General features: G+C 52.4%; 1 protein-coding gene across 5 annotated transcripts in view; it reads left to right on the plus strand.

Annotated features, from left to right (window-relative positions):
- Positions 1-23,457, plus strand: part of hipk2 (homeodomain interacting protein kinase 2) — a 78,631-nt gene that overhangs the window by 46,121 nt on the left and 9,053 nt on the right. For 3 of the 5 annotated variants that reach the window (XM_076042527.1, XM_076042528.1, XM_076042529.1), the window contains exons 3-9: positions 11,289-11,412; positions 12,174-12,293; positions 14,200-14,286; positions 17,764-17,948; positions 18,811-18,973; positions 21,349-21,580; positions 22,254-22,375. In XM_076042527.1, coding sequence (XP_075898642.1) covers positions 11,289-11,412; positions 12,174-12,293; positions 14,200-14,286; positions 17,764-17,948; positions 18,811-18,973; positions 21,349-21,580; positions 22,254-22,375 — 1,033 coding nt within the window. The remainder of the gene's footprint in view (positions 1-11,288; positions 11,413-12,173; positions 12,294-14,199; positions 14,287-17,763; positions 17,949-18,810; positions 18,974-21,348; positions 21,581-22,253; positions 22,376-23,457) is intronic. The other 2 variants (XM_076042530.1, XM_076042531.1) reach the window with 1 other exon arrangement.

Raw genomic sequence — 23,457 nt, forward strand, 5'->3', positions numbered from 1 at the left:
TTTTCGCCGCGACCCCCTCGATAACCTGGCCGCTTGTCCGGAGAGTGACCCCCCCCCCCCCCCGCCTTCCTTCGCCTTAAGACGGGGATGGGGATTGGCTCCAGCACCCCCACCCCCACCTCCACCCCAGAGTGCAGGATGGAGCGGGAGACAGAAAGTGGATGGTTGATGATAATTTGAACCTCTCGGAGGAGGAGGGGAGTCGGCGGCCGTTTGGGTGGAATACGATCAGATTAATTCATGGTGACCTGCCGAGGTCCTGTTCGGGGGGCTCTGAAACACCAGCCTCTTCTTCTTCTTCTTCTTCTTCTTCTTCTTCTTCTTCGTGTGATGGGCGGACTGAGCCGGGAAGCTTCCGGGACGTCCAGGTGGTTCCAGCCGGTGCAGGGCTAAAATGTAAAATGTTGAGCGAGGGGCTGCTGCGAGCTGCTCCACTGGGGGCCGAGAGGCGTGAGCTTTACTTACAGACACCCCCCCCCCACACACACACACACACACACACACACACAGACACCCCTCGTCCCCCCAGCAGCCCTGGGCACCGAGAATTCATGTCACACACGGCGGAATTTGATTAGGCAGGAGATGGTATTACTGGCCGGCAGGGGGGGGTCAGATGGGGGTGGGGGGTGGTGGGGGGGTGTAGTCAAACAAGAGGAGCGGGGGTGGGGGGTGAGAAAGATGGAGGGGAACATTTTTTTTCCTTTCCTTTTCTCTCTTCAGTTTGTCTCGCAAATGTTCGCCGCCACCACCACACACACACACACACACGCACGCACACACACACACACGTGCTCTTCCTCTCTTAGGGACTGAAACAAGGAACTAGCCAACCGGAGCGTCGCCCATGATTGAAACTGTCTACGTGCTACACGTGTTTTGCCAAATGTGTGCCAGACCGAACCGGCAGGGAGACCCCGTGTGGTTACCAGGGGGTCTCCCAGGCGCCGCATTTCAAATTTCTTTTTACCTCTGGGCCATCAGGTTGTTCCACCGCACGTCCAGGACGGATGGACGCCCCCCACCCCCACCCCCCGACGAGGAAAACATCGATTTTTTTATTTATTTATTTTTTTTCATTTTCATTGGCCTTCTTTGCTTCCTCCCGGCCTGTCGCTTGATCTCCCTCTCGCCTTAAATCAAGCGAATGGGGCGCGGCGTCGCCAATCTTTCTGGTGTTATTGGAGGCTGGAGGCTGACGGTGTGAGATGACAGCAGTGTCCGTCAGACAGACAGACAGACAGACAGACAGACAGACAAGCGGAAAAGCAGACAGACAGGCAGACAGAGGTTGACAGACAGACAGACAGGCAGAAAAGCAGACAGACAGGCAGGCGGCAAGGACCGACAGACAGGCTCACAGACAGACAGACAGACAGAGAAGCAGACAGACAGGCAAGCAGACAGACAGGCAGACAGAGGTTGACAGACAGACAGACAGGCAGAAAAGCAGACAGACAGGCAGGCGGCAAGGACCGACAGACAGGCAGACAGGCAGACAGGCTCACAGACAGACAGGCAGACAGACAGACTAAGATGTTAACTGACAGACAGGCAGGCAGGCAGACTGACAGACAACTAACAGGCCGGCAGACAGACAGTCGGTCCAGCAGGCAGATAAGGCCGTGATTGGTTTGGCTCTCACTTGATTGCGCTCTGACTGTTGTCCTGCTCTCTGTTTTTTTTTTTTTTCTTCTTCTTCTTCTTCTTCTTGCTCTTTAAATGAAGGCTGCGGCAGATTATGACAGTGTGATGTACGGCCAATGCCAAAACCTCGGCCGGCCCTGCCGGGAAAAAAAAAGCTGGCAGTCTGGCTCGCTGAGTCGCTCCGCTCTGATTTTACAGAAGTGATCGACGCTTCGGTTTCAACACCCCCGAACCCTCCTCCCTTCCGGCTGACCGACCCTGTCCTGCACTCTCTCTCTCTCTCTCTCTCTCTCTCTCTCTCTCTCTCTCTCTCTCCCTCACTCTCTCTCTCTCTCGTCCAACTTCTCCTCTGTCGCCGCCGTTTCATTCGAGTTCGAGCGAGTTCTTCCCGCTTTCTTTTGTTTGTTTTTTTTGTTCCTTTTTGGGTTCTCGTTGACGGCGGGGCTACGCAGAACAGAATCTGGCCCCGTCCGAAAACGAGGTGCAGGAGAGCGCACGAGCCCGCGCACGCGCACGTGACACCTGCACGTTGTTCCGTGTTCTGTTTTGCTCTTCGCTGGGCGATTGATGCCTCTCAGTCCAGGGCGCCGCTTGCCCGAGGGTTCGGGTCAGCCGTCTCGCCGCTGGCTGGGAAAGTGACCTAATCCTGTCTGTCTGTCTGTCTGTCTGTCTGTCTGTCTGTCACAGCACCGCCGCTCTAATGATGCAGGGGGGGGGACCTGATTGGCTGCCTTCCCACCAGGCTGCTTGCAAAGAACAAAAAAAAAAGAAAGAAGCATCACGACATGTCACATCGCCGTCATTCACCGACCGCGGATGCTTTCTGGCACCCCCCCCCCCCCCCCCCCCCTCTCTGACCAGACAGGCAAAAATGGCAAAATGCATACATGCAGCTCCTCTACTGTGTTTTTTTTTTTTACATGTATTATTTTTTAAAAACCCAGCCCACGTTCTCATTTCTCTCCACCTCCACCACCTTTAACCGCACGTCCGCCCCTTTGACCTCTGCGGCAGGCAGGCAAGAGGTCAGCAAGGCAGCCGCACATTGGCTTTGTGTGGTTTTGCAGGTGGAATCACATTAAGTTACTTTCCGGGTCAGATGCAGGCTGAATAAAAAGGAAAAAAAAGAAGAGGAAAGGTATTTATTTGCCGTGCCATTTACCGCTTTGAAGCGCCGTGCGTTTTTATATAGACATCTAAGTTGGCGGCGCTAATGGAGCGAAGAGAGCGAAAGAGAATGCTGAGCCGTAATGTGTGTCTTTTAGGTTACATTCGATGTGGCGCCTCGCACCGCGGCGAGAACGGCCGTTTCGGGGAACAGCTTGCGCTTCGCGACGGGAGGATGCAGCAGCAGCAGCGTCCCTGAGTGCTAATATTGACCCGCGGTGGCGGGAAGGAAGCTAAACATTTCACCACATGACGAAGAACAAAGCAAACAAAAAAAAAAAAAGTGGTTGGATGCGAGTCTGTGTTGTCAGTCTGCAACTTGTCAATTCGCAGTTGTGGAGTCCCAGTTAGCTTGTGGGCTAGCCACATCGCTACGAGTCGCTAGCAAAGGTGGTGAAATGTCACACGGCTCATGCGGCCCTCATGCAGCCCTCACACGGCCCTTTGCTTGGTGTATTGAAAGTGCTGACATGCTCAGGCAATAAAACTGATGTGAAAAGACAACTCAATAGCTGCGTTTCCATTACAGTTTTTTTCAAAATAAAAGCGATATTTCTAAAACTTCGACAATGTACAATTGCGATTTTCGGGTCTTTCCATTGAATGGAAACACCTGCACCTCCTCTGTCCAATCGCCATTTTCACTTGAAGTGAACTGGTCATGTGACCTCGTACGTCGCGTCCGTTGACTTGTAAATGCGTAAAAGTGTTTCCATGACACTATATACGATATAACTCCATATCGATACATCTAAAAAAACACCTCAACTTTTAGCGATATTTCAGGTTTTCAAACTTAAGGCGTTTCCATTACCAGTTTTTTATTGCGATACTTTTTGCAATTCTAGGGGTAATGGAAACGCAGCTTATGACCACATAACATACTCCATGTTCGTAATGGGTGTTGGATTAAAGTTCAGAAAATCTTACCCATGCCCCACTGCTTTTTTCTTCTTTTTTTTTAACAGTTAATCAAAGCACGTCATTTCTCGCTTTGTGTTAATACAATCTGATGTCTTGCATTTTTGAAGGACTCCTTTGGAGAAAAAAATGGTCTCAGCCAGACGTCGCCTTCTTGCGTTTCGATGGTAACTCACCTGGAGCACCTGTTGTTTTGTTTGTTTCTTTTTCTTTTTTTTTTAAAAAACACTCCTAAATAGGATGCAATCTACGGGCCCCTGCCACATAAATTTACATGAATATTGCGAGTCGAGCGCCGCGCAAGATTTCAGGGAGGGAGAGCACTTGTTTGCACAGCGCAAGTGTGTGTGTGTGAGACAGAGAGAGAGCCGGGTCTTCTGGGAGAGGGGTCTTCCTGTGAGCCACAGGTGCACCGCGGGGGGGGGGCGTTGGGGTGGGCCGGGCGTGTAAAATCTGCACATTGATTTCACAGTCGGTGACCACCGTGCAATGTATGGAGATAAAGTGTTTCTCAATGGCGCGTCTTCAAAGAGCCTCCGTGTGAAGGAACCCTTTGAGGGCCATGAATATGGAGACGAGGTGGAGGGGAGGCTGGCGGCGGGTGAGGAGGGTGAGGCAGGGAGTCATTCACAGCAACAGACGTAACGGGATTACTCTGGCAAAAGCGGTAATTATATCGTAATTACTTAACCAAGTAACGATTCCATTACTTTTCAGAAATTTTTTTGCTAGCTAAAAATGTCTTATTATCCACAAAATACCTGAAATTTACAACAATAGCCAAAAACGACGATGTCACGGATTGATGCTGCAGCTGTGCGTGCAACGTCCTTGACATGCGACAAGCATGGCGGCGGCAAAAGGAAAAAACAGCAAAAGCGTTTGATAGCTGGAAATGCAAACATTGTTTCGAGTTCATCTCGTCTCAGTCGAAGAACATTGTGGTTCGTTGTGCGTTATGTGCAGGAAACAAGACGTTGTCAACTGTTACAAAGTAATTAGTAATTAGTAATTGATTACTTATGAAACAAAGTAGTTAAAGGAGTAATCAGATTACTTTTTAAAGGAGTAATCAGTAGTTGGATTACTTTTATGGAGTAATCCCCACAACACTGTTCACATTAGGAAAAGGCGGAGAGCGGGAGGGGAAGGAAAGAGAGAGAGAGAGAGGAAGGAGAGAGAGAGGAAGAGAGAGGAAGGAGAGAGAGAGAGGAAGGAGTGAGAGAGAGAGAGAGAGAGAGGAAGGAAAGAGAGAGAGGGAGGAAGGAGCGAGAGAGAGAGAGAGAGAGAGAGAGGAAGGAGTGAGAGAGAGAGGAAGGAGTGAGAGAGAGAGAGAGAGAGGAAGGAGTGAGAGAGAGAGAGGAAGGAGAGAGAGAGAGAGAGAGGAAGGAGTGAGAGAGAGAGAGGAAGGAGAGAGAGAGAGAGGAAGGGAAGAGAGAGAGAGGGAGGAAGGAGCGAGAGAGAGAGAGAGAGGAAGGAGCGAGAGAGAGAGAGAGGGAGGAAGGAGCGAGACAGAGAGAGAGAGGAAGGAGTGAGAGGTGAGCAAAGTTAATTGCAGAGACTTTCCAAGTGACTGAGGCGTAGGTATAACAAGGGCCAGCGATGAAGCATGGAGGGTGCAAAGGAGAGTGATCAAACCGTATCAGCCAGCCAGTGTGTGTGTGTGTGTGTGTGTGTGTGTGTGTGTGTGTGTGTGTGTGTGTGTGTGTGTTACGTTGGGCATTTGTGTGTAACTTGCTGCAGGGTTCCAGGGATCCATCAGCCTCCCCGTCTGGAGCCAAGCTGAGGGAAGGTCAGCCTGATGGATACATCCTGACATGCACACAGCCTGTGATGTCAGCCGTGCGCGGGGGCGTGCGCGTGTGTATGTGCGTGCGCGCACGTGGCCTGGCAGGCTCGCCGAAACGCGGGCACGGTTCAGCGGAGCAGAGGGCGAGCGAGAGGGAGGGAGGGAGGGAGGGAGGTGCGAGTGTCGGCCTTGGCGCCCCAGTTTTGAAGCGGTGGGGTTTTTTTGAGAGCGGTGGGGGCCTTGCAGGCAGAGGGCGGGGGGGGTGGGCAGGGCAAGGTGTAGAGGGGTTGGCTCGCCTGGTAACGGAGGGGTGGAGGAGATGTGGGGGGGCGGGGGGGCGAAAAGAAAGGCTCCATTCATGAGCGGTGCCATCTCTGCCTCCCAAAGGGGGTCCGGGGCTCATCAATGGCCGAGCCAGCTGGGAGGATGTCAGCATGCAGACCCCTTTCACCGCCACCCCCTGCCCCGCCCCCCACCACCCACCCCACCCTCTCTCCGTCTTCTTCTCTTTCCATTCCAACCTCGCCCTTTTTTTTTTCTCTCGTGTCGAGGGCCGTTCACCCAAACACGAGAGACACCCCCCCCCCCCCAGCCCCCAACCCCCGCACTCTCCTGGTTTCAAATGAGGCCACTCGGTTTCAAACTGTAAACTACATTGGTGGGAGGAATGTTAACAATTAATCGATGATCGATTAATTGTCGATTAAGAATTAATCGATGAAATGAAATTAGTCGCAATTAGTTGACCATTTTTCACACAGGATTTGTATTGTCAAATGGCTTGGTGTATACTTGTATACCTTTACCTTTAAGCCCCCCCCCCAAAAAAAAAAGGTAAAGGAAAAAAAATTCTCAATCTCAAAAAGTTTCATTGTGAAATTTAGGTTCTCAGGAAAAATCGCCACTTAACAAATAATCGTTAATCAGTCGATAAGGTCAATCAAGGTGGGATGCAGGGCAGAAGGCTGATGATCAATTGCCGGCTGTAGGTTTTTGTGGGTCGACGCTTGTTTTGTTTTTTTAAGCGCGCGCATTTTGTGCCAGACTGCAGTTGAAGTCACGTGTCGTTCGCAGTCAGACTCAGTGCTTTGTCTTCATGGTTAGTCACGTGATCCCCGCTGACTTCCTGCCAGCGTCGCCATGTGGTCCTGACCGCGTGATTACGACGTCTCTGCAAACGGTCAATCGTTTTGTTTTGTTTTTTTAAAACACAGATGCCCCATCTCTCAGACGGGCTGACTGCGTTTCAAACTGGCACGTTATTGGGGTCCAGCTCGGTGACAGTTGATACACCACCAGTCAAAGGTTTCAGCCGTGTCAGCTCAACCTGTGCACTTTGACCTCGAGACTTCAAATAGCAGTTGGTTTGATGACATCAGATCCCTGATTTGCTTGCAAATTCTCAGATGAATAAGGTGGGGCGAGGCCCGTAAAGAGCTTTAAATAAATGTTCAAACTTTACTGGAAGTGACACTGACTGGGAGGACTGACGCCAGTTGGAAGCAGCGGCGGCGGCCTCTTCGGGGGGGGGTTTGTGGCGACGAGCGCAGCGGCAGCTGGACGTTGCGTCGCCGGCCGCTGTGCATCGAGAGCAGACGGAGGAGCAGCGGCGGGCGGGCGGGCCTGCGTCATGTTGGCTCTTTCATCCACAAACACAGAGTGACAGAAGGCAGCGTAACTCACTGCCCGTTCTGACTGTGAAGTCTTTCCTTTATTTCAAGTGCAGTATTTATATCGCGCAGCACGGTGGCGTTTAAACATGAACTCGAGGGCCGTTTGGCTGTAAGTTTCCATCACCTGTGGCGGTGAGGGAAGAAATGAGACGGTTGTGCTGCGCATGAATTGTCGTTCTATGGCGAGGGAGTTGGGGGTGGGGGGGGGGTGGGGGGGGCTGGTGGCGTCGGGGTGGGAGCGAGGCTGTTCGTCACTGCCAGTGAAAGGCCCTGCATCAGCAACAGCTGTGGGCTGCTTTGCATGCAGGAGCAGCGGCGAGTCGCTCGAGACTAATTTGCATTTGTGGTTTCATATCACGGCCAGCGACGTTCCTCCTCTCTCTCTCTCTCTCTCTCTCTCTCTCTCTCTCCCCCCTCCCACCCGCCGAGTGGGCGGAGCTCTCGGGAAGCCGTGAGAGCGGCCGGCCAAAAGCGGAGCGGCGGAGCGTAACGCAGGAACGGGGTCTCGGGGTCTGAAACCTGAAACGGAGCCAAGCATAACATCAACACCGAGCAAATCTCTCCATCGCGCTCAAGGTCTCCATGTGGTCACGGCGCACGGCTCCGGGAACACTGGTCGCTCTAACAGCCCGGCGCTAATTACACTTCAAGGTTTTGTTGAAGTTCAAGAAGAGGGGGGTGGGGGAGGCAGTGGGGGGGGGGAGGAAGGAACAGAAAAAAAAAAAAGAAACAAGCCGAAACCTCTCTTTGATGTGAGCCGCGGTCAAGGTCAGACCCCCCATCCCCCCCCCACCCCTTGCAGTGGGCTCTGCTGTCTGTTTGCGAGAAGAGCAAGGCTGAATTACATGCCGTGATCATGGTGATGATGATGATGATGATGATGATGATGATGATGATGATGATGATGGTGATTGGTGTGAGGAGTCACTGGGTTAATTGGCGTAACTGAAAGGCGGGGGTTCAAGCTCCGGAGTTCAGGTGGAGGCCGCGCGGCGTCGTTTGATGAAAGGATCTCCTGCGGCTCTCGTCAGAGTTTCCCTCGCCGTGCGAAGGCCGGCCTCCATCTCCTCTCACGTATTTGGCGCCAAACCACCTTTTTTTTTTTTGTTCTACCTCACACCCATGCAAATAAGCAGCTCGCGTGCGACTCCCGTTCCGTTGACTTTATGGTGGGCCGAGCTGCTCGACTGGGCTGGCGGATTGCTTTCATCACATTGGAGGGATATTTTTCCCAGGATGCACTTTCTGTGATGATGATGACGACGACGACGATGATGATGATGATGATGGACCGCTGCCGGCCTCGCTATCGTCCTCACAGTTTGATAAGCGGAGCGCAAACGATGACGCCTGGAACAGACAAACAGAATGTGATCCTCGCAAACGGCTGTCGGTTGTGTCTGTCGACGGACGGCCTCCACCGTTTGAGTGCGTCTGACTTCACCTCCGAAGGACTCCAAAGTGAACCTGACTCCAGCGAGCGTCTCGCTGGACAATCGCACGCCTTTTAGGCCTCGTCCGTGTGCACTTGAGTATGTTTGTCGAAAACAATTTTGTTTGCCGTCTGGCGAAGTGAAAAAAAAAGTCGCTCTGCAAACCGACTGCCTGTCAGTTAGCTTGTCAGCCAGCTCTCCATTGTCGAACGAATGATTACGGATATAAAATGATCGATGGGCGGGACCTCACTTGTCCGTCAGGCCCAGGCTCCGCCCTCTCACACAATTAGTCTTAGTTAAAGATCCATTTTATAGATGTGATGGTCACTTTTTGAACTTTTTGAATAAGGACTTTGAGGATTTATTTTGAAAGACTTTTGGAAGTTTTCCTTTTTTTTTATATATATATAGACTGGTTCTATTATTCTGGTGACATTAAACAGTTCCACTCCAGCCTGGCCCTTTAAGAGAAGGTGCAGCCACTCTGGTGTGTGTGGATGAAAGTTCAAACGCATGGACAAAAAAAAAAAATCTGTGTTTATCACAATACCCACACACTGTATGTGTGGAGACGCCTCAGAGCGTGTGTGTGTGTGTGTGTGTGCCCGCACGTGCATCGATTCCTCAGGTGTCACCGACCGAGTGCGTCTCCCACCGACGATCTCACTCCTCCGAAGGAGCTTCCTGAGACTCCGCGTCTCATTCCGGGTTTGGCTTTTTAGCCCCACGCACACACACACGACGCACGCACACAACGCGGTCCACGTTTTTGTTGCGCGGCTGCTAACTGTGCCTTCCGGCGCTGAAACCCGAGCCCTCGCTAACAGGCTGTTAGAGGAGGATCCCGCCGACTCCGCCGCCGCCGCCGCCGCCGCCTCGGCGTCCGCTTCCTTTCATTTCCGAGCAGACCGCGCCGCTCAGCCCGCTATCGCCCCGGAGCACACTCCTTTACACCTCTTTGGCGTCCCGGCTGGCTCTGTTGCCAAGGTGCCTCTGTTGTTTTGTGTGGCCCGAGATAGCGTTGCTACAGGCTCGTCTGTTCCGCCGCTGCCCTCCGGGGCGCCAATAACCGCCGTTCTCACCGCCGGCCGCCGCTTTTTTTCCCCTTTTATTTCTTTGGCTTCCGTGCGGCAAAAGCAGGCCCTGAGTGTGGCTTCCTACCAACATCTCCCTCCATCTAACGTGCGGAGCCACCTCTACGTGCTCAATATATCCATGCGCAGCCGCCAAATAGCAAAAGGTTCGCTCTTTCCTGCGGGCTTATACTCAGTCATTCTGACTAACCCACCAGCTCAATACAGGTTAATAAAGTCCAGCAGTCGCCCCTCGCCTCTCACCCGCCCACCTGCCCACCCACCCATCCCCCGTCCGCATTCTCTGTCCTCCTGGCAGCCGCAGTCGCAGCGGGACCGCCGCCAGGAACCCTCGTTTTCTGTATCGGCGGCCAAAACTCTGTCAGGGGCCTCGGAGGCTTTTTGGGGTGGCCGGCCACGGTTGCCATGGTCACGGCGGCGTTGTGAACTGGGCTCTGCGCGGGCGACTCTGCGAGATACCTTCCCGAGCTTCTGCCTGTGCTTCGCCGGCCCCTGATGTCAGCCGCGGCGGCGGTCGCAGGGCAGCAAGCGCTCTGTTTTCCTTTCGTGGAAACCCCCGACTTGTTTGTTGTGTTTTTGTTCTTTTTTTTGAAAGAGATCACCAAGTGTAATTCTACCAATAAATTTTCTGGATCCCAAAAAAAAAGAAAAGATGATGATGAGGGTGGGGGGGGGTGGGGGGGAAGCGACGAAAGCTGTTGGAAAACCTCTTGAAAGTTTCTTTGTTGTCTCGTTAAGGGAGCAGCGTCACTGCGTTCCCGGTTATTTTAAGCTCCGTTAGAGACGCGCGCTCGCTGGGACTGCATTAGTCTTTCTGACAGGATGCGCATCGCGCTGAGTGGAAGTTGGGACGGCAGCTCCTCTCCGACATCTGACGCAAATTTTCCCATTGAACGCAGCAGATTCCCATTTCCAGCACAGTGGCTGTGTGCGTGCGCGAGTACATGCGCGCGTGCGCTTGGTGGCCTTGGACTGAGCGACACTGGCTGCGCTGTCGTCCTCCTGCTCTTTCTCCGCCTCCTTCTCATCCTTCCCTTCCTCCTCCTCCTCAACGTCGGGACCGCTGACTCCCCCCCACCCCCCACCCTCCCCGCGTTCGCTGGAAGCCACTGCGTTGTCATCAATCACTTATCAGCACGGCGACGACTTGGAACCCGCCCTCCACAACATTCTTGAGAAACTTTTTTCCCCTTGTTTGCTGCAGTTTAATGTAAAATTGAACACCACATGTTGCGGAACTGCGACACGGCGTGTGTCTAGTTGAGCGACTGCTCGCCTTGGGTGATTCCAGCAGGAACGTTGCGGAGCACTTTCCCCAGCTGGCCGCTCGCCACGCGCAGTGCAGGAGGGAAGATCCTTTGTTCGGCGCTCGTCTTTCCGTGTGCGTCTCGTGCATTGGGATTGAATTGAAAATTGAATTGAAATGAAAGCAAAGGTACAACGAAATTGTTGCGAAACGAAAACGAAATGAAAATAAACAGAATGCAGTACAATGCAACAATTCAAAATCCGACAATTCCACCGAAGTGACCGAGTGTGTTTTCTCTTCTCTCCTCTGCAGAGCTCCGGAGATCATCCTCGGCCTGCCGTTCTGCGAGGCCATCGACATGTGGTCCCTGGGCTGCGTGATCGCCGAGCTCTTCCTGGGGTGGCCCCTCTACCCGGGGGCCTCGGAGTACGATCAGGTAACACGGAGCGAACGTGCCCGCATACATACCACGTTGCATGTTTAGCGTTTTAGTGCGTGCATTCTGACGCCTGCCCGGACTCCTTCCCTCCTTCCCTCCTTCCCTCATTCCCTCTGTGAGGGTAGGATGCTTCTCTAATCCTCCCCCCTACCCACCCAACCACCCACCCTGACAGCCCCTGATGATTCCTGCTCAGCCTCCGTGTTTATCTGAACAGATGCCACAGAGCCACTTGTCCAATTAGCGCAGCCCCTGCGCTCCGGAGCAAGACTCTGCGGCGCTCCCCTCTCTCCAGCTATCAGTCAGACGAGCCTCGGTGGGAGAACCTTGAGCGAAAGTTGCGCCCCGTCGACGAACGAGCCCCTTTACTTTTCTTTTCTCTCTCTCTCTGTTTCTCTGTTTCTCTGTCTCTCTTGCGCGCGAAAACCTTGGCAAAGTGTCTCATTTGCAAGTCTCAATCTGAGGCTCTCCAGCTGAGGTCATGTTTGGGCGCCATGCATATTTCAGCGGGATCAGTCTGGAGTCATAAATGTCAGACAAGATTCTTTATTTTACACCCCCCGCCCCCGGGACTCCTTTTTCAGAGATTTCAAAAAGAACATCCGTCCTAAAGTTTCAGGGACGACACGCTGAGATTCACCTCGTCCCCCTTTTCGGAATTAAACGCAACTTGTGTTTCAGTCGTGCATTTGAAAAGAAAAAAAAAAAGTGGGGGGGAAAAGTCTTCAATGCATTTTTTTTGTGTGTGTGCCTTGCAGATACGGTACATCTCTCAGACGCAGGGTCTGCCGGCGGAGTATCTGTTGAGCTCAGGGACAAAGACCACCAGGTTCTTCAACAGGGACCCAGACTCCACCTACCCCCTCTGGAGACTCAAGGTACAGCTGGAAAAAAAAATAAAAAAATAAAAAAATGATACCCCGCAATTAGACAAAACACGAACCGCAAGGCAGAGGCATCCGGGGCATCTCAGCGGTATTTCAGAAACGCCGCCGTGTGTGGTACTGACTGGCCGTAAACCAAATGCGAGGGGCTAATGAGAGTGAAACGGATCTGTGTGAGAGGATTTGGCAAACGAGACGCCCCCCCCCCCCCTCCCCCAACCTCCCCTCTCTTATGTAGGCCACTCAATAAGGAGGTCTCCTCTCTTTCGTACCCTTTTCAACTCACGTTGAACTTGTGCTGCCGCGGCGCAAACACTGAGCCAGCTATCTCCCCTTCCAAACATGTCCAACAGAGGGCCAGTTTCAGCAGCAGCAACTCTGGGCGTTGTAAACAGAGGGCTAAGGCCACATTTTAAACAAGCCACGACATATGCATGCTAAAAACGGAAAGGTCTCGACTTCTGCCAGGTTCTAAAAAAGCTGGCAAAAATATAGAATAAGAGGGTAGCACTTTCTGCTACAGAGCCATTAGCACAGGCAAACAGGATGACACGAGCTGCGCTTCCGTTACCCCTAGAATTGCGCAAAAACCTAAATATCGCAATAAAAATGATGGGAACTTCGAAAAAAGTAAAAATAGCGCATTATGTTTGGACGGAGGAGGAGACGCAATATTTTTTTACAAGTAATCAAAGAGAAAAATATAACAACCATTCTTGACAGCAAACAAATGTAAACAAACAAACGCAACGTCATTCTCGTAAATCTCGCAGCGACAAGATTTTTACGAGAATTACAGCTTATGCGCTTCACACCATTCAATGGCAACACCTGCAAATCGCAAATAGTACTTGGTAATGGAAACGCAGCTATTGGAGGCTCCCACTGACGCATAACACAAGTTATGTCTGATCACGGTCGCGCTGCAAAACATTTGAGTGGCCTTAACAAGACTTAATAGACTCATCAGAATCTTCAGCGCAGATGCATCTCGGTGATCATGCATGCCGTCCACCTACATGCACGTGGACAAGTTAATGGAAACAGTGTGTGAATGGACAGTGGACTATCATATCAGGCAGCTGCAGCTGTGCCTTCACTCTGGAATCCATTCTGGGTTCGAGGGCACATGCTGCTTTGTAAAAGAAAGGCTACGATCTTAAAAAGAAAAAAAAAGGCTTTTTTTTTTTTTCCCGTCTGCTGGAGATGCAATGGTTTTTGTTTTTATCTATAATGAAAAAATGCAAAGAACTAAAGGATTAGCATGAAGAATGTGAACCTGCCCACCCTCCTCACTGCCCTGAAGGCAGGGGGGGTGGCGCGGGGGGGGGGTGCTTGAGCGATCGTCACGAGGCACCTCTCACCTGTCTGCTCCTCCCGCGGCGAGTCGCTACACCTCCAGGCATCCCGAGCTCGCTTCATTCACCCTGACCCGGGCGCGACCTCCGCCATGTGGTTCCACGTAGCGGCAGCTGCGCGGCTTCCCTCGTCGTAATTCAACAGATCGTGTGCGCGGGAGGTTCTCGCCGGTCGACACAAGTTAGTTTTTCTTCGGCGAGAGGAGATCTCATGTGTTTATGTGCTTGTTTATGGGATTCCATGCGGTTTCCGTTGGAATGCGCTCGGGCCCAGATTGCTGAGATGTGCATATTGTCCCGGCCCACTCTCCCCCCCGCTGCCCTCTATATAAATATATATATATGTATTTCCCCCCTGCTTGTTAGATTAGCGTTTTGTGTGTCACCCCGGGGCTGCTCGGAGGGCCTGCTAGTTCCTGCTGCGCGCCGACAACACAAGGCTGTAATGGCCCTAATGTAAATAGTGCCTATCCAGAGGTTGGGGGCGGGGGGGGTGAGTGTGACGGGTTTGGAGAGCAACATCTGCTTCGTGTCTCCCGCAGACTCAAGAGGACCATGAGGGTGAAACGGGGATCAAGTCCAAGGAGGCTCGCAAGTACATCTTCAACTGCCTGGATGACATGGCGCAGGTAAGCACGCCGCTTCCCTCCCACTAATCAAATCAAGACCCCCGCCCTCCTCGCTTTGAGGAGTGGGAGTGAGGTGTGGGAAAAGAGAAGGGTGGGGGGGGTGGGGAGGGTCCAGTGTGATACAGGCTTGTCCTCCGAAAATGTCAAATCGAACAAAAAACTTTTGTATCGAGTTAAAATATTTATCCGGCCTCGGCCTGAGCTCCAGATGCGGGAGTAGCTCGACTGCAATATTGAATTTTTTTTTTTTTTTTTCCCTACTTGGCGAAAGCGAACGCAGCTGTTCGCCGGCTCTGCCTCTGCTCTTCATTTCGCTCGACCGCCGCGTAATGAGCAACAGACAGACAGACAGTCGGAGCTGAACATGTGGCGAGGCCGCTTCAAATGTGTTTTTCTTTTACGCGTTCAGTTTTGCTTTCTTATTTAAGCCGAGCAGCATTGAGGGCTGCGGCCTTGTCTCTGTTTTTTAACGTTTTTTTTTAACATCTTCACCACATGTAACGCGGGGTGAAGGGTGCAAGCGCTGCGCTCTCCGTCGACCCCCCCCCCCCTCCCCCGAAGCGCGCAGACATCTCACGGCCGTTTCCCAGAGGCTCCCCGGCCTTGTTAGCGCCACCTGTGGACGGAGCCTCCGGCCGGGGTTGCCTGCAGCGGCGGAAAAGCCGCGTCTAACGTCAATCTCCAGCATGAGTCAGGCTGAATTTATCTCTCCGCGCGGGGAGCTCCGTGGCATTTCGGTGCCGTGTGCCCGACCGTCGGATGATAGGGGCTGTTTGTTCGCCCTCGCCCCGGCCAAATACCCATCTGGCAGCCAGATACGGCCGGCGACGATGGAAAAAATACCGCGATTTCTTCCAGATCCCTTTGAATCCGCGACAGCGGACCCTCGATCCTGCCCCCACTGACCCAACTGTTTATGTTCTCGTGTTTTTGGATCGCTTCCATGTTGCTGCTCAACCGGCTTCTGTGAAACCGTCTCTTGTGGATGCGGGCGTACGTGGACGTCTGAGACCGCCGCCGTCGCCCAGTGCAGCCCGTCAGGTCCTCCTGGAATAGCACGCAGCCCCCGCGGGGACGAGATCTATCGGCATTCTATCGCTGCTCGGACTTGTTTGAATTTGCACCTACCGCACACGGGCAAACAACATTGCGGGGAAGGCGGGCGGGCGGAGGGGGTTTAATGAAACCAACCCGCGCCGGTTTCGGTATCCCCTGGGTCATCTCTTGTCTCCCAACGCTTCCAGCTCTGCGTCTCATCTCCCTCTCGCTGCTCGACTCGCTGGAAAAACACGAGCCGAGCTGCTCAAACCCGACTGTGTGGGAGAAAAAAAAAGCGCCTGTTTCTACACCGTCTCGCTATCCGCACCACCCCCGAAAGCCCCCAACCCGTATAAACAAGTCAGCATTGTGGACATCTGTCTCCGTGTGTATAATGGATGATGTCGCTGACGGGCCCTGAAAGACACGGCAGCAACGGCGGCCGGGTGCCAGCGAGAGATAATGAACCCTCCCCTTCAGTCATGGGAAATGTGGCGGAGGCCTCAGTCACAAGTATGTCTAATTTGGGTAAATCAGAGAGCCGCCCAAACAGCGGAAAAAGCAAGACCTCGCTGCAGGGCCCCGACCCGGGTGGTGGATGGAAGGGGGGAAAAAAGAAAAGAAGTGATCCACTTTGATCCGCAAACCAATCCTTCTCTCTTTCCCGCGGCCGGCTGCTACTCCCCGCAGAGAAGAATAAAAGTTTACGGCCGAGGCGGCGCTCGTCGTAAGGACGGCCGGCCGGCCGGCACAACGTCTCCCCGATGCGACGCCCCGAGCTGCGTCTCTGCTCGACATCTGTGTCGGCGGCGCAGATGTGGCTGGGCGATCAGCGGCTGACGTGCGAGTCGCGCCTGGCCGACCGTGCTAAACGAGGCCGCTCTCCCAACATAGTTCAACACGCTGTGCTGCTGTTTGCGTGCAGCCCGTTCGCGTCTGCCAAATGGAAACAAGCGCTGAATACAGCTCCTGTTGGGCCAACTAGGCAAACTGATAACTATTGTTGTTGTTGGTCTTATTCTTTCTATTCTACTATAAACATTATTCTGCATGACTGAGTTATACTGTGTTATTATCCTTAGAATTTGTATAGCATTTCTTAGGGATGCACAAATACCAATACCTGTATCAGGTATCGGTACCGATACCAGAGTTGAGTACTACTACGTGGTGAGGCCGATACCAGTTGTATATGTATATATATATTCTGGGGGAAAAATGCAGAGGAATGTTTCTGGAAAAAGAATAAAAGTAATTCTATAATGTGTATTGGTCTTATTAAGTACTCGGTATCGGTGAGTACTGACATGCAAGCAGTCGCACTCTACCCGGTGCATCCCTAGTATTTCTATATTATTCTAAACACCTTTGCTGAGGACGGTGTGATTATTTTCCCCACCCCCATGTTGTTGTTTTTTTTCTTCTTTTTTTTTAAATCCTTTATCGCACCGAGCGAGGGTGGACGGCAGGGGGGGGGGGGGGGGGGGGGCGAGGGAAGAGATGGTTACGGAGCCTGAGAGGGGATTGGATCAGATGGGCAGCGTTGACTGGCAGAACATCTGATAGCCCCTGGAGCGCCCCCCCCCCAGATAAGCGCCGCGTCTTTATTAAAAACAGGCCGGCTACCTTCTTGCACTGCAGTCGAGGTAAACAAGGCTGCCTGTCTGTTGCCACTGCCTGTCGATGTGCGTGTCTGTCTGTCCGCCTGCCTGCCAGGGCCCAGGCCTCGTCTCTCAACACAAAAAAATGTGATCCCAGTCCCTGGAATTAGCCTCCCTGCCTAACGAATCAATTCTTCCCAGTTACGTGTGCCTTTTTTTTTTTTCTTTTTCCATCAGAGCGAAAAAGAAAAAATAAATCTGCAGCAATCTTCTTTGCCCAGTGTTTATCCCCAAACCTTAAGCCGCGATGCTTAATGCAGATGGACCGGCGCGATGTTCCAGAGCAGCTTCCCAGAACTGCCTCGGCCCATATTTAGGTTAAGTTGTCTCGTGTCAGCTGTCTCAGAGACGCTCGCTGATTGGTGTCCCTTTGCGAAAAGGGCAGCCAGTGACAGGATTTTTTCTTTTTTTGGGGGGGGGAGGAGGCCGGGGGGGTCCAAGTTTTCTGTTTGTTTTCAAATCTCAGGAGCCGATAAAAATCTAAACGGAGGCGCCAGGAGATATTCCAAGAGGTGCTAAAAATACCAGTGCAAATGTTTATATTCTCACCAAGGTGCAGGGTTATCACAGGGGCGAATGACACACACATGCACGCACAGCCGAGCGGTGACACTCTGACTGATGAGGCCTTGTGAGTATTAATAGGCGCCTGTATGGGAACGAGCTGCGGGAGAGGAAACTTTTCTCCGTCATCTGCAGACACGTTGGAGAACCTTGGACCAGCAGTCAGCGATTGTGCCATTGAGGCGAAGGTCATAGATGTTTTTTGTGCTTCCAGGTGAACATGACGTCAGACCTGGAGGGGAGCGACATGCTGGCAGAGAAGGCGGACCGGAGGGAGTTCATCGACCTGCTAACCAAGATGTTGACCATCGACGCCGACAAGAGGATCACCCCCATCGAGACGCTCAACCACCCCTTCGTCACCATGTCCCACCTCCTCGATTTCCCTCACAGCACACAGTACGAGCTCGTCCTCATCGTACAACTACTTTTACAAATATGTTTAACACGGACTGTTTGCTTAATGCTCAACATATGCCAGAGGGCTGTCAGGAATTTTTATCTTCCTGTACTTTTTCGTCTTCGTCCTCGTCTGCCCGAATCTGGCAGGGCCATCACCTGCAAGTCTGCACGATGACGTACAAATCCAGTGTAAATCTTACATGATGATAACAGATGCTAAAATATAGGAAAAAATATATTTTCTATCACACATAAACCAAAGATTGAGCATAATATTATGATGATTAGCTAACTAGCTTGCAGATACGAGCATTAGCTGGAATGCTAATGCTGTTAATCACCTGCAAGCCTGTGGATGTTGTACAAACCCAGTTTAAATCTTCCATTATAACAGATGATAGTGTTACTAAAATATAAGGGACAAAATATCTTTTATCTCTCGTAAACCAAAGATCGAGCACAGTGTTATGATGATTAGCTAACTAGCTTGCAGATACGAGCATTAGCAGAAATGCTAATGCTCTTAACCCACTTCCACTACTTCACCAAAGCTGGTTGTATCATCTGTGATACATGAAATCTGACCAGAAAAGACTTGTGGAAATGTTATACTGGTTTCATTTGCTCGCAATGCCAAAGACGAGACAAAGACTCCCTTTAAAGCGCATACTGGGTTTAATGATACACTAAAAGAGGGAGACCACGGGGGTCTGCAGCCACACCATTAAGAAAATTTGCCTGTGACTCGGAGACTGCTTGATAAGTCGTTAAGTGTAAGCTCAGCAGGAAGTGCTCATCCACCCCCAACTGCCCCCCCACCCACCCACCCACCACGTCTCCTGTCTCGCCCCCTGTGCAGCGTGAAGTCGTGCTTCCAAAACATGGAGATCTGCAAGCGCCGCGTCAACATGTACGACACGGTCAACCAGAGCAAGACGCCCTTTATCACACACGTGGCCCCCAGCACCTCCAACAACCTCACCATGACCTTCAACAACCAGCTCAACACTGTGCACAGCCAGGTATTTTTTTAATGTATTATTTATTTGTTTATTTTTACAAGCGAGCGTTTACCCGCTACCTTGATGCAAAGCATGTAAATCGCTTCAGCCACGGTTTGCCGCGTTTTGCGCGGTGCGTTCCGACCAAAATGTGATTGAATGAACGCCTCCGGTGAGATCTCAGCCCGCAGATACAGAAATGAAGCCTGTGTGACCTCTGAAGTGACACGCCTAATTTATAAAAACCCTGCATGTGTGCCGTGCACGTGTGTGTGCGTTCATGTGCGCGCGTGTGTTTGTGTGTGTGTGTGTCTGTGTGTGTGTGTGTGTGTGTGTGTGTGTGTGTGTGCACGCCGGGCCTTAAAACACATGCATGTAAATGCATATCACATGCATAATAAAGGGTAATTAAAGCTTAGCTGAGACCCCGCAGCAACAATAAGATGCATGCAATGGAAATGCAAAATATTCAAAGCAGCAAAGTGTCAGAAGAGAAGCTCAGAGAGGCTCTGCAGCCTGCGAGCGGAGCGGAGTGGAGTGGAGTGGAGTGGAGTGAAGTGGCTGCTGGCCTCGTTGTTCTTCTCTTCCTGTCTGTCTGTTTTTTCCACGCTGCCTTGTCCTGCCTCTCGTGCCTTTCGGCACATGTATATATATGCCTGCCTGCACGCACGTCTGTCTCTCTCTGTCTGTCCGTCTGTGCCCCGGGTCCTGTGGGATTGTCGCAAAGTGCTGATTACACACATGACAAGCCCCCCCACTTCCTGCTTGCCTTGCATTCTGGGGCTTTCAGGCCTCCAGAACACCTTCGCCAGGCTTCCTCTCCCTCGTCTCCCTCTCGTCCTCCGCCGTCTCCTCTTCTTTTCCTGCCATTTCCCAGGGTTGAGCCTGCGGTGCTTTGCCTCTCCGCCCGCCCCCCTTCCTCACCCGTTCCCCTCTTCCCCTTCGCCCTCCCCTTCTTCCGCAGCCAGCGACTCCAGGCTGCTGACTCCCGGCGAACGGCGGAATCGCACGGCGTGGCCTTGCGAGATTTTCCAGATTGCGCCGCGTAATAGCCTCCCGCCGCTGTAAACAAGAGTTCTTTAACGGCCTCCGCTATCAATCCGCGATCACATCTGAGCGGAGTGCGGAGCCGGGGGGGTGGGGGAGGGAGCAAAACATCCAGCCGATCCAAATGGATTAACATTCCCTCGGCTTGTCATTTTCCCCTTGCCAGGCTCCTCGGCGCATTATGGACAGACTTAAAGTTAAGAGATTCATTCCCTCCGATTCATTTGCCGGGACCGGATTGCCGTGTGTCCCCCCCCCCTCCCCTCCCCTTATGTGCGGCTAATGATGGATGCCACAGCGCCTTATTGATTGCGCTCCCCCGACTACCCCTCCCCCTGCGGGTGTTTATCGAACACGCTAAAGAGTGCAAATGAAAAATGAAAGCGCCGCCTCGGCCGTTTCCACCCACCCCGCCCCCCACGCCCGGCGCACGTCTAATGTGCGCGGGCTAAAATTAGACGTCCGTCTCCAGGAGTAAATACTCCTCGCGAGGCGGGGGGGGGGGGGCGACGCTCTTTAAAGCGTTTGTTTGTACGGGACGGAACGTTTTGCCTGGGTGTCCCTCGCCAGTCTCGCACGCCCTCGCTAATGGTCAAGGCATAGCTGATCTCACTACGCCTCTCATCGGCTCGGACACGCCGCTCCGGACGAGCGCATCGATCCGGAGGCGAGATAGTGGAGCTGTTGCGTGGAACGTCATATTTCGCTCAGCTCGTATCGATTGCGTTACATTTTAATTTGAGCGAACCCATATTATGGTCTTCCGGCGCGTAAACCTCATAAGTAATGAGGGAAATGCTCTGGAGATTATGTTCTATGTTTTTATATATTTTTGTGTGTGTGCGTGTGTGTGTGTGTGTGTGTGTGTGTGTGAAACATTTTCTCCTCGCGTCGTGTCGTTTTAAAAGCAAGGAAAAAACACAAACGCATAATGGCCGAGACAACGCATGGATCTCTCCGGGTGAAAGCCCCCCCCCCGCTAGTGTCGGGGTTTGACGACGTTGAGAATTTAATGGATCGCCTCCACCGCCGCTCGCATCAATTCCCCTTCCTTCCGGGTTAATCACACTCTGCATATTTGAGGACATTCTCCGAAATCCGCCATCCCCGCTGCCCGCATTTCCCCTCATTAATGATGAATGGTCCTCGGCACTCCTACCCTGCTGCTTGTTGTTCGCGGGGTTGTTGTTTTTTTTTTTTTTTTACGTCACCGTGTGTGTTATTTCTGCTCCAATATTGTTGCTTACTGCTGCCTGCTGTTCCAACCAAACCCCCCCTCCCCCCAACTCCACCGCCATCGGTGCCTCCACCCTCATGATTTTTTTATTTCGGTCCCATCATCCCTTTAGGCCACCAACCTGGCTCCCTCCTCCGCCGCCAACAATACCGCCCTTTCCTTTGCGAGTCCCGATGTCTCCATACTAAACTACCACTCTGCACTCTACCAGCCCGCCGCCGCCTCCATGGCGGCCGTCGCCCAGAGGAGCATGCCCCTGCAGCCGGGGGCTCCTCCTCAGCTATGCGCCGCACGGCCCGACCCCTTCCAGCAGGCGCTCATCGTGTGCCCGCCCGCCTTCCAAGGTGAGTTCCGCACCGACACGCCGTGCGGGGTTGTGCAGAAGCTGGATTTATTTGTATGTTTGTTTATTTATTTCTTTGTTGAGGCCAGGAGCATCTGCGCCGAAAAAGAAGAGCTCTCATTTCAGGATAAAAATACAACAGCAGGCGACTGACGCTCGGCTCGCAGGCACAGTCTCGTCTTAAAAGAAGTGATTTTTAAGTTTAAAATAAATAAATAAATAAATCTTTATAAAACAACTCGGGCAATTATCTATCTGAAGAGAAATTTCATTGTTCGTCTCTCGCTCGTGCTCTCATGCGACCTCTCGCTGGGCGCAGGAAAGGTTCAAAAGTGCTTCGAGGCATTTTTTTTTTTTTTCATGTTTGTTTGTATTTTTTTCTATTTGTATATTTATTCCCTCTGTGAAATCGTCGATTAAAGACAAGCGAGCGGGGGAATTAAAAGCGGCCTTTTGTTGCGTCGCCATGGCTGCCGTTTCTGTTGTCTCGTTGCCCGACGCGACCAGAGAGCTGCGACATCTGCTCGGAGCCGATAAATCGCAGCACAACGGGGGTTTCTGAAGGGCTCCCGGGGTGGTGGGTGGTGGGTGGGTGGTGCTGGTGGTGCTGGTGCTCGTGTCGGGCCTACTGTACTGTATTTGCGGACACCGTGCGCTCTGTGCTCTGCCTGCAGGCCTGCAGGCGTCCCCCTCCAAGCACACCAGCTACTCGGTGCGGATGGAGAATGCTGTTCCCATAGTGACCCAGGCCCCTGGAGCCCAGCCTCTTCAGATCCAGCCTGGCCTCCTCACACAGGTAGGAAGACAATCAGGCATCGCGAGGAGATGGATTTTTTATTTATGTAGTTATTTTTGGAGGTGTGAATATGAAGAGTTGCCAGAACTCTTCGTATTCAAACAATGCACTCTTGGTCCTGGCTGTTTTTTTTTGTTTTTTTTTTATTTATTCATTCATTTATTTATTTATTTATTTTTCATAAAGCTCTGCAAAGAATAGCACCTATCGATGAAGGCTGGAAATCACTCGGCGTTCATGACCCTGCCTCTGCTGGCAGCTGTTTTTGTTCCTGAGTGCATTCAGGCCAAGCTCCCCTGTGCATTGCTCCCTGCCCGCTCTCTCTCTCTCTCTCTCTCTCTCTCTCGCCCTCTCTCTCTATCTGCCTCGCTCGAATTCTCCTGCCCAGCTCTCCTGGAGGCTGAGGCAACCACGGTCTGATGCACACAAAGGCAGAAGTTGCCCCCCACCCCCACCCCCACCCCCCTCCACACACTGAAGGCCTTCACTGGAGCCTGCACAGTGAAGCCCGCTGCCTCGGCCGCTACTTACTGTGCCTGGCCTCTCAGGCAGCAGAAGTGATTGTGCATCACTCGCTCTGCGCACACACACACACACGCAGGCAGGCAGGCAGGCAGGCAGGCGCTCCCGCATCGGCACCCCACCTCTTTCCCTATGGAAATTTCCATCAGGGCTTTAAATATCCCTGACAATCCAGGGAGTTTGAAGCACTCCCTTATCTCCAGTTAATCATGCAGTAGGCAGGCAGCAGAGCTGCGTTTGTGTGTGCGTGTGTGTGTGTGTGTGTGTGTGTGTGTGTGTGCGTCTGCACGCCCATGGTGGGTTAATCTGTCAGATACCAAATGGTGATTAGCTCGAGGGCTGCTTCCAAGTCAGGCGCTCCAAATTACAGGCCTCAGAGGATCCTGGGAGGTCAGCGGAGGCTCGGATGAGGCTCTGCATGACCACCAGACTCACAACACGACCGGCCGGGCCTGTGGAATACGATGTCTCCATCCATCTGGGGAGGTGTTGGGGGGGACAGCGCGACCTCCCAAAATTCGGAACCGGCCGTCCCCTCGCGTCGGGTCAGACGTTGCTAA

This window comes from Nelusetta ayraudi, unplaced genomic scaffold (assembly GCF_046127955.1).
Source record: "Nelusetta ayraudi isolate G7.1 ecotype Tasmania unplaced genomic scaffold, CSIRO-AGI_Nayr_v1 ptg000071l, whole genome shotgun sequence".
In the NCBI taxonomy this organism is placed as follows: domain Eukaryota; kingdom Metazoa; phylum Chordata; class Actinopteri; order Tetraodontiformes; family Monacanthidae; genus Nelusetta; species Nelusetta ayraudi.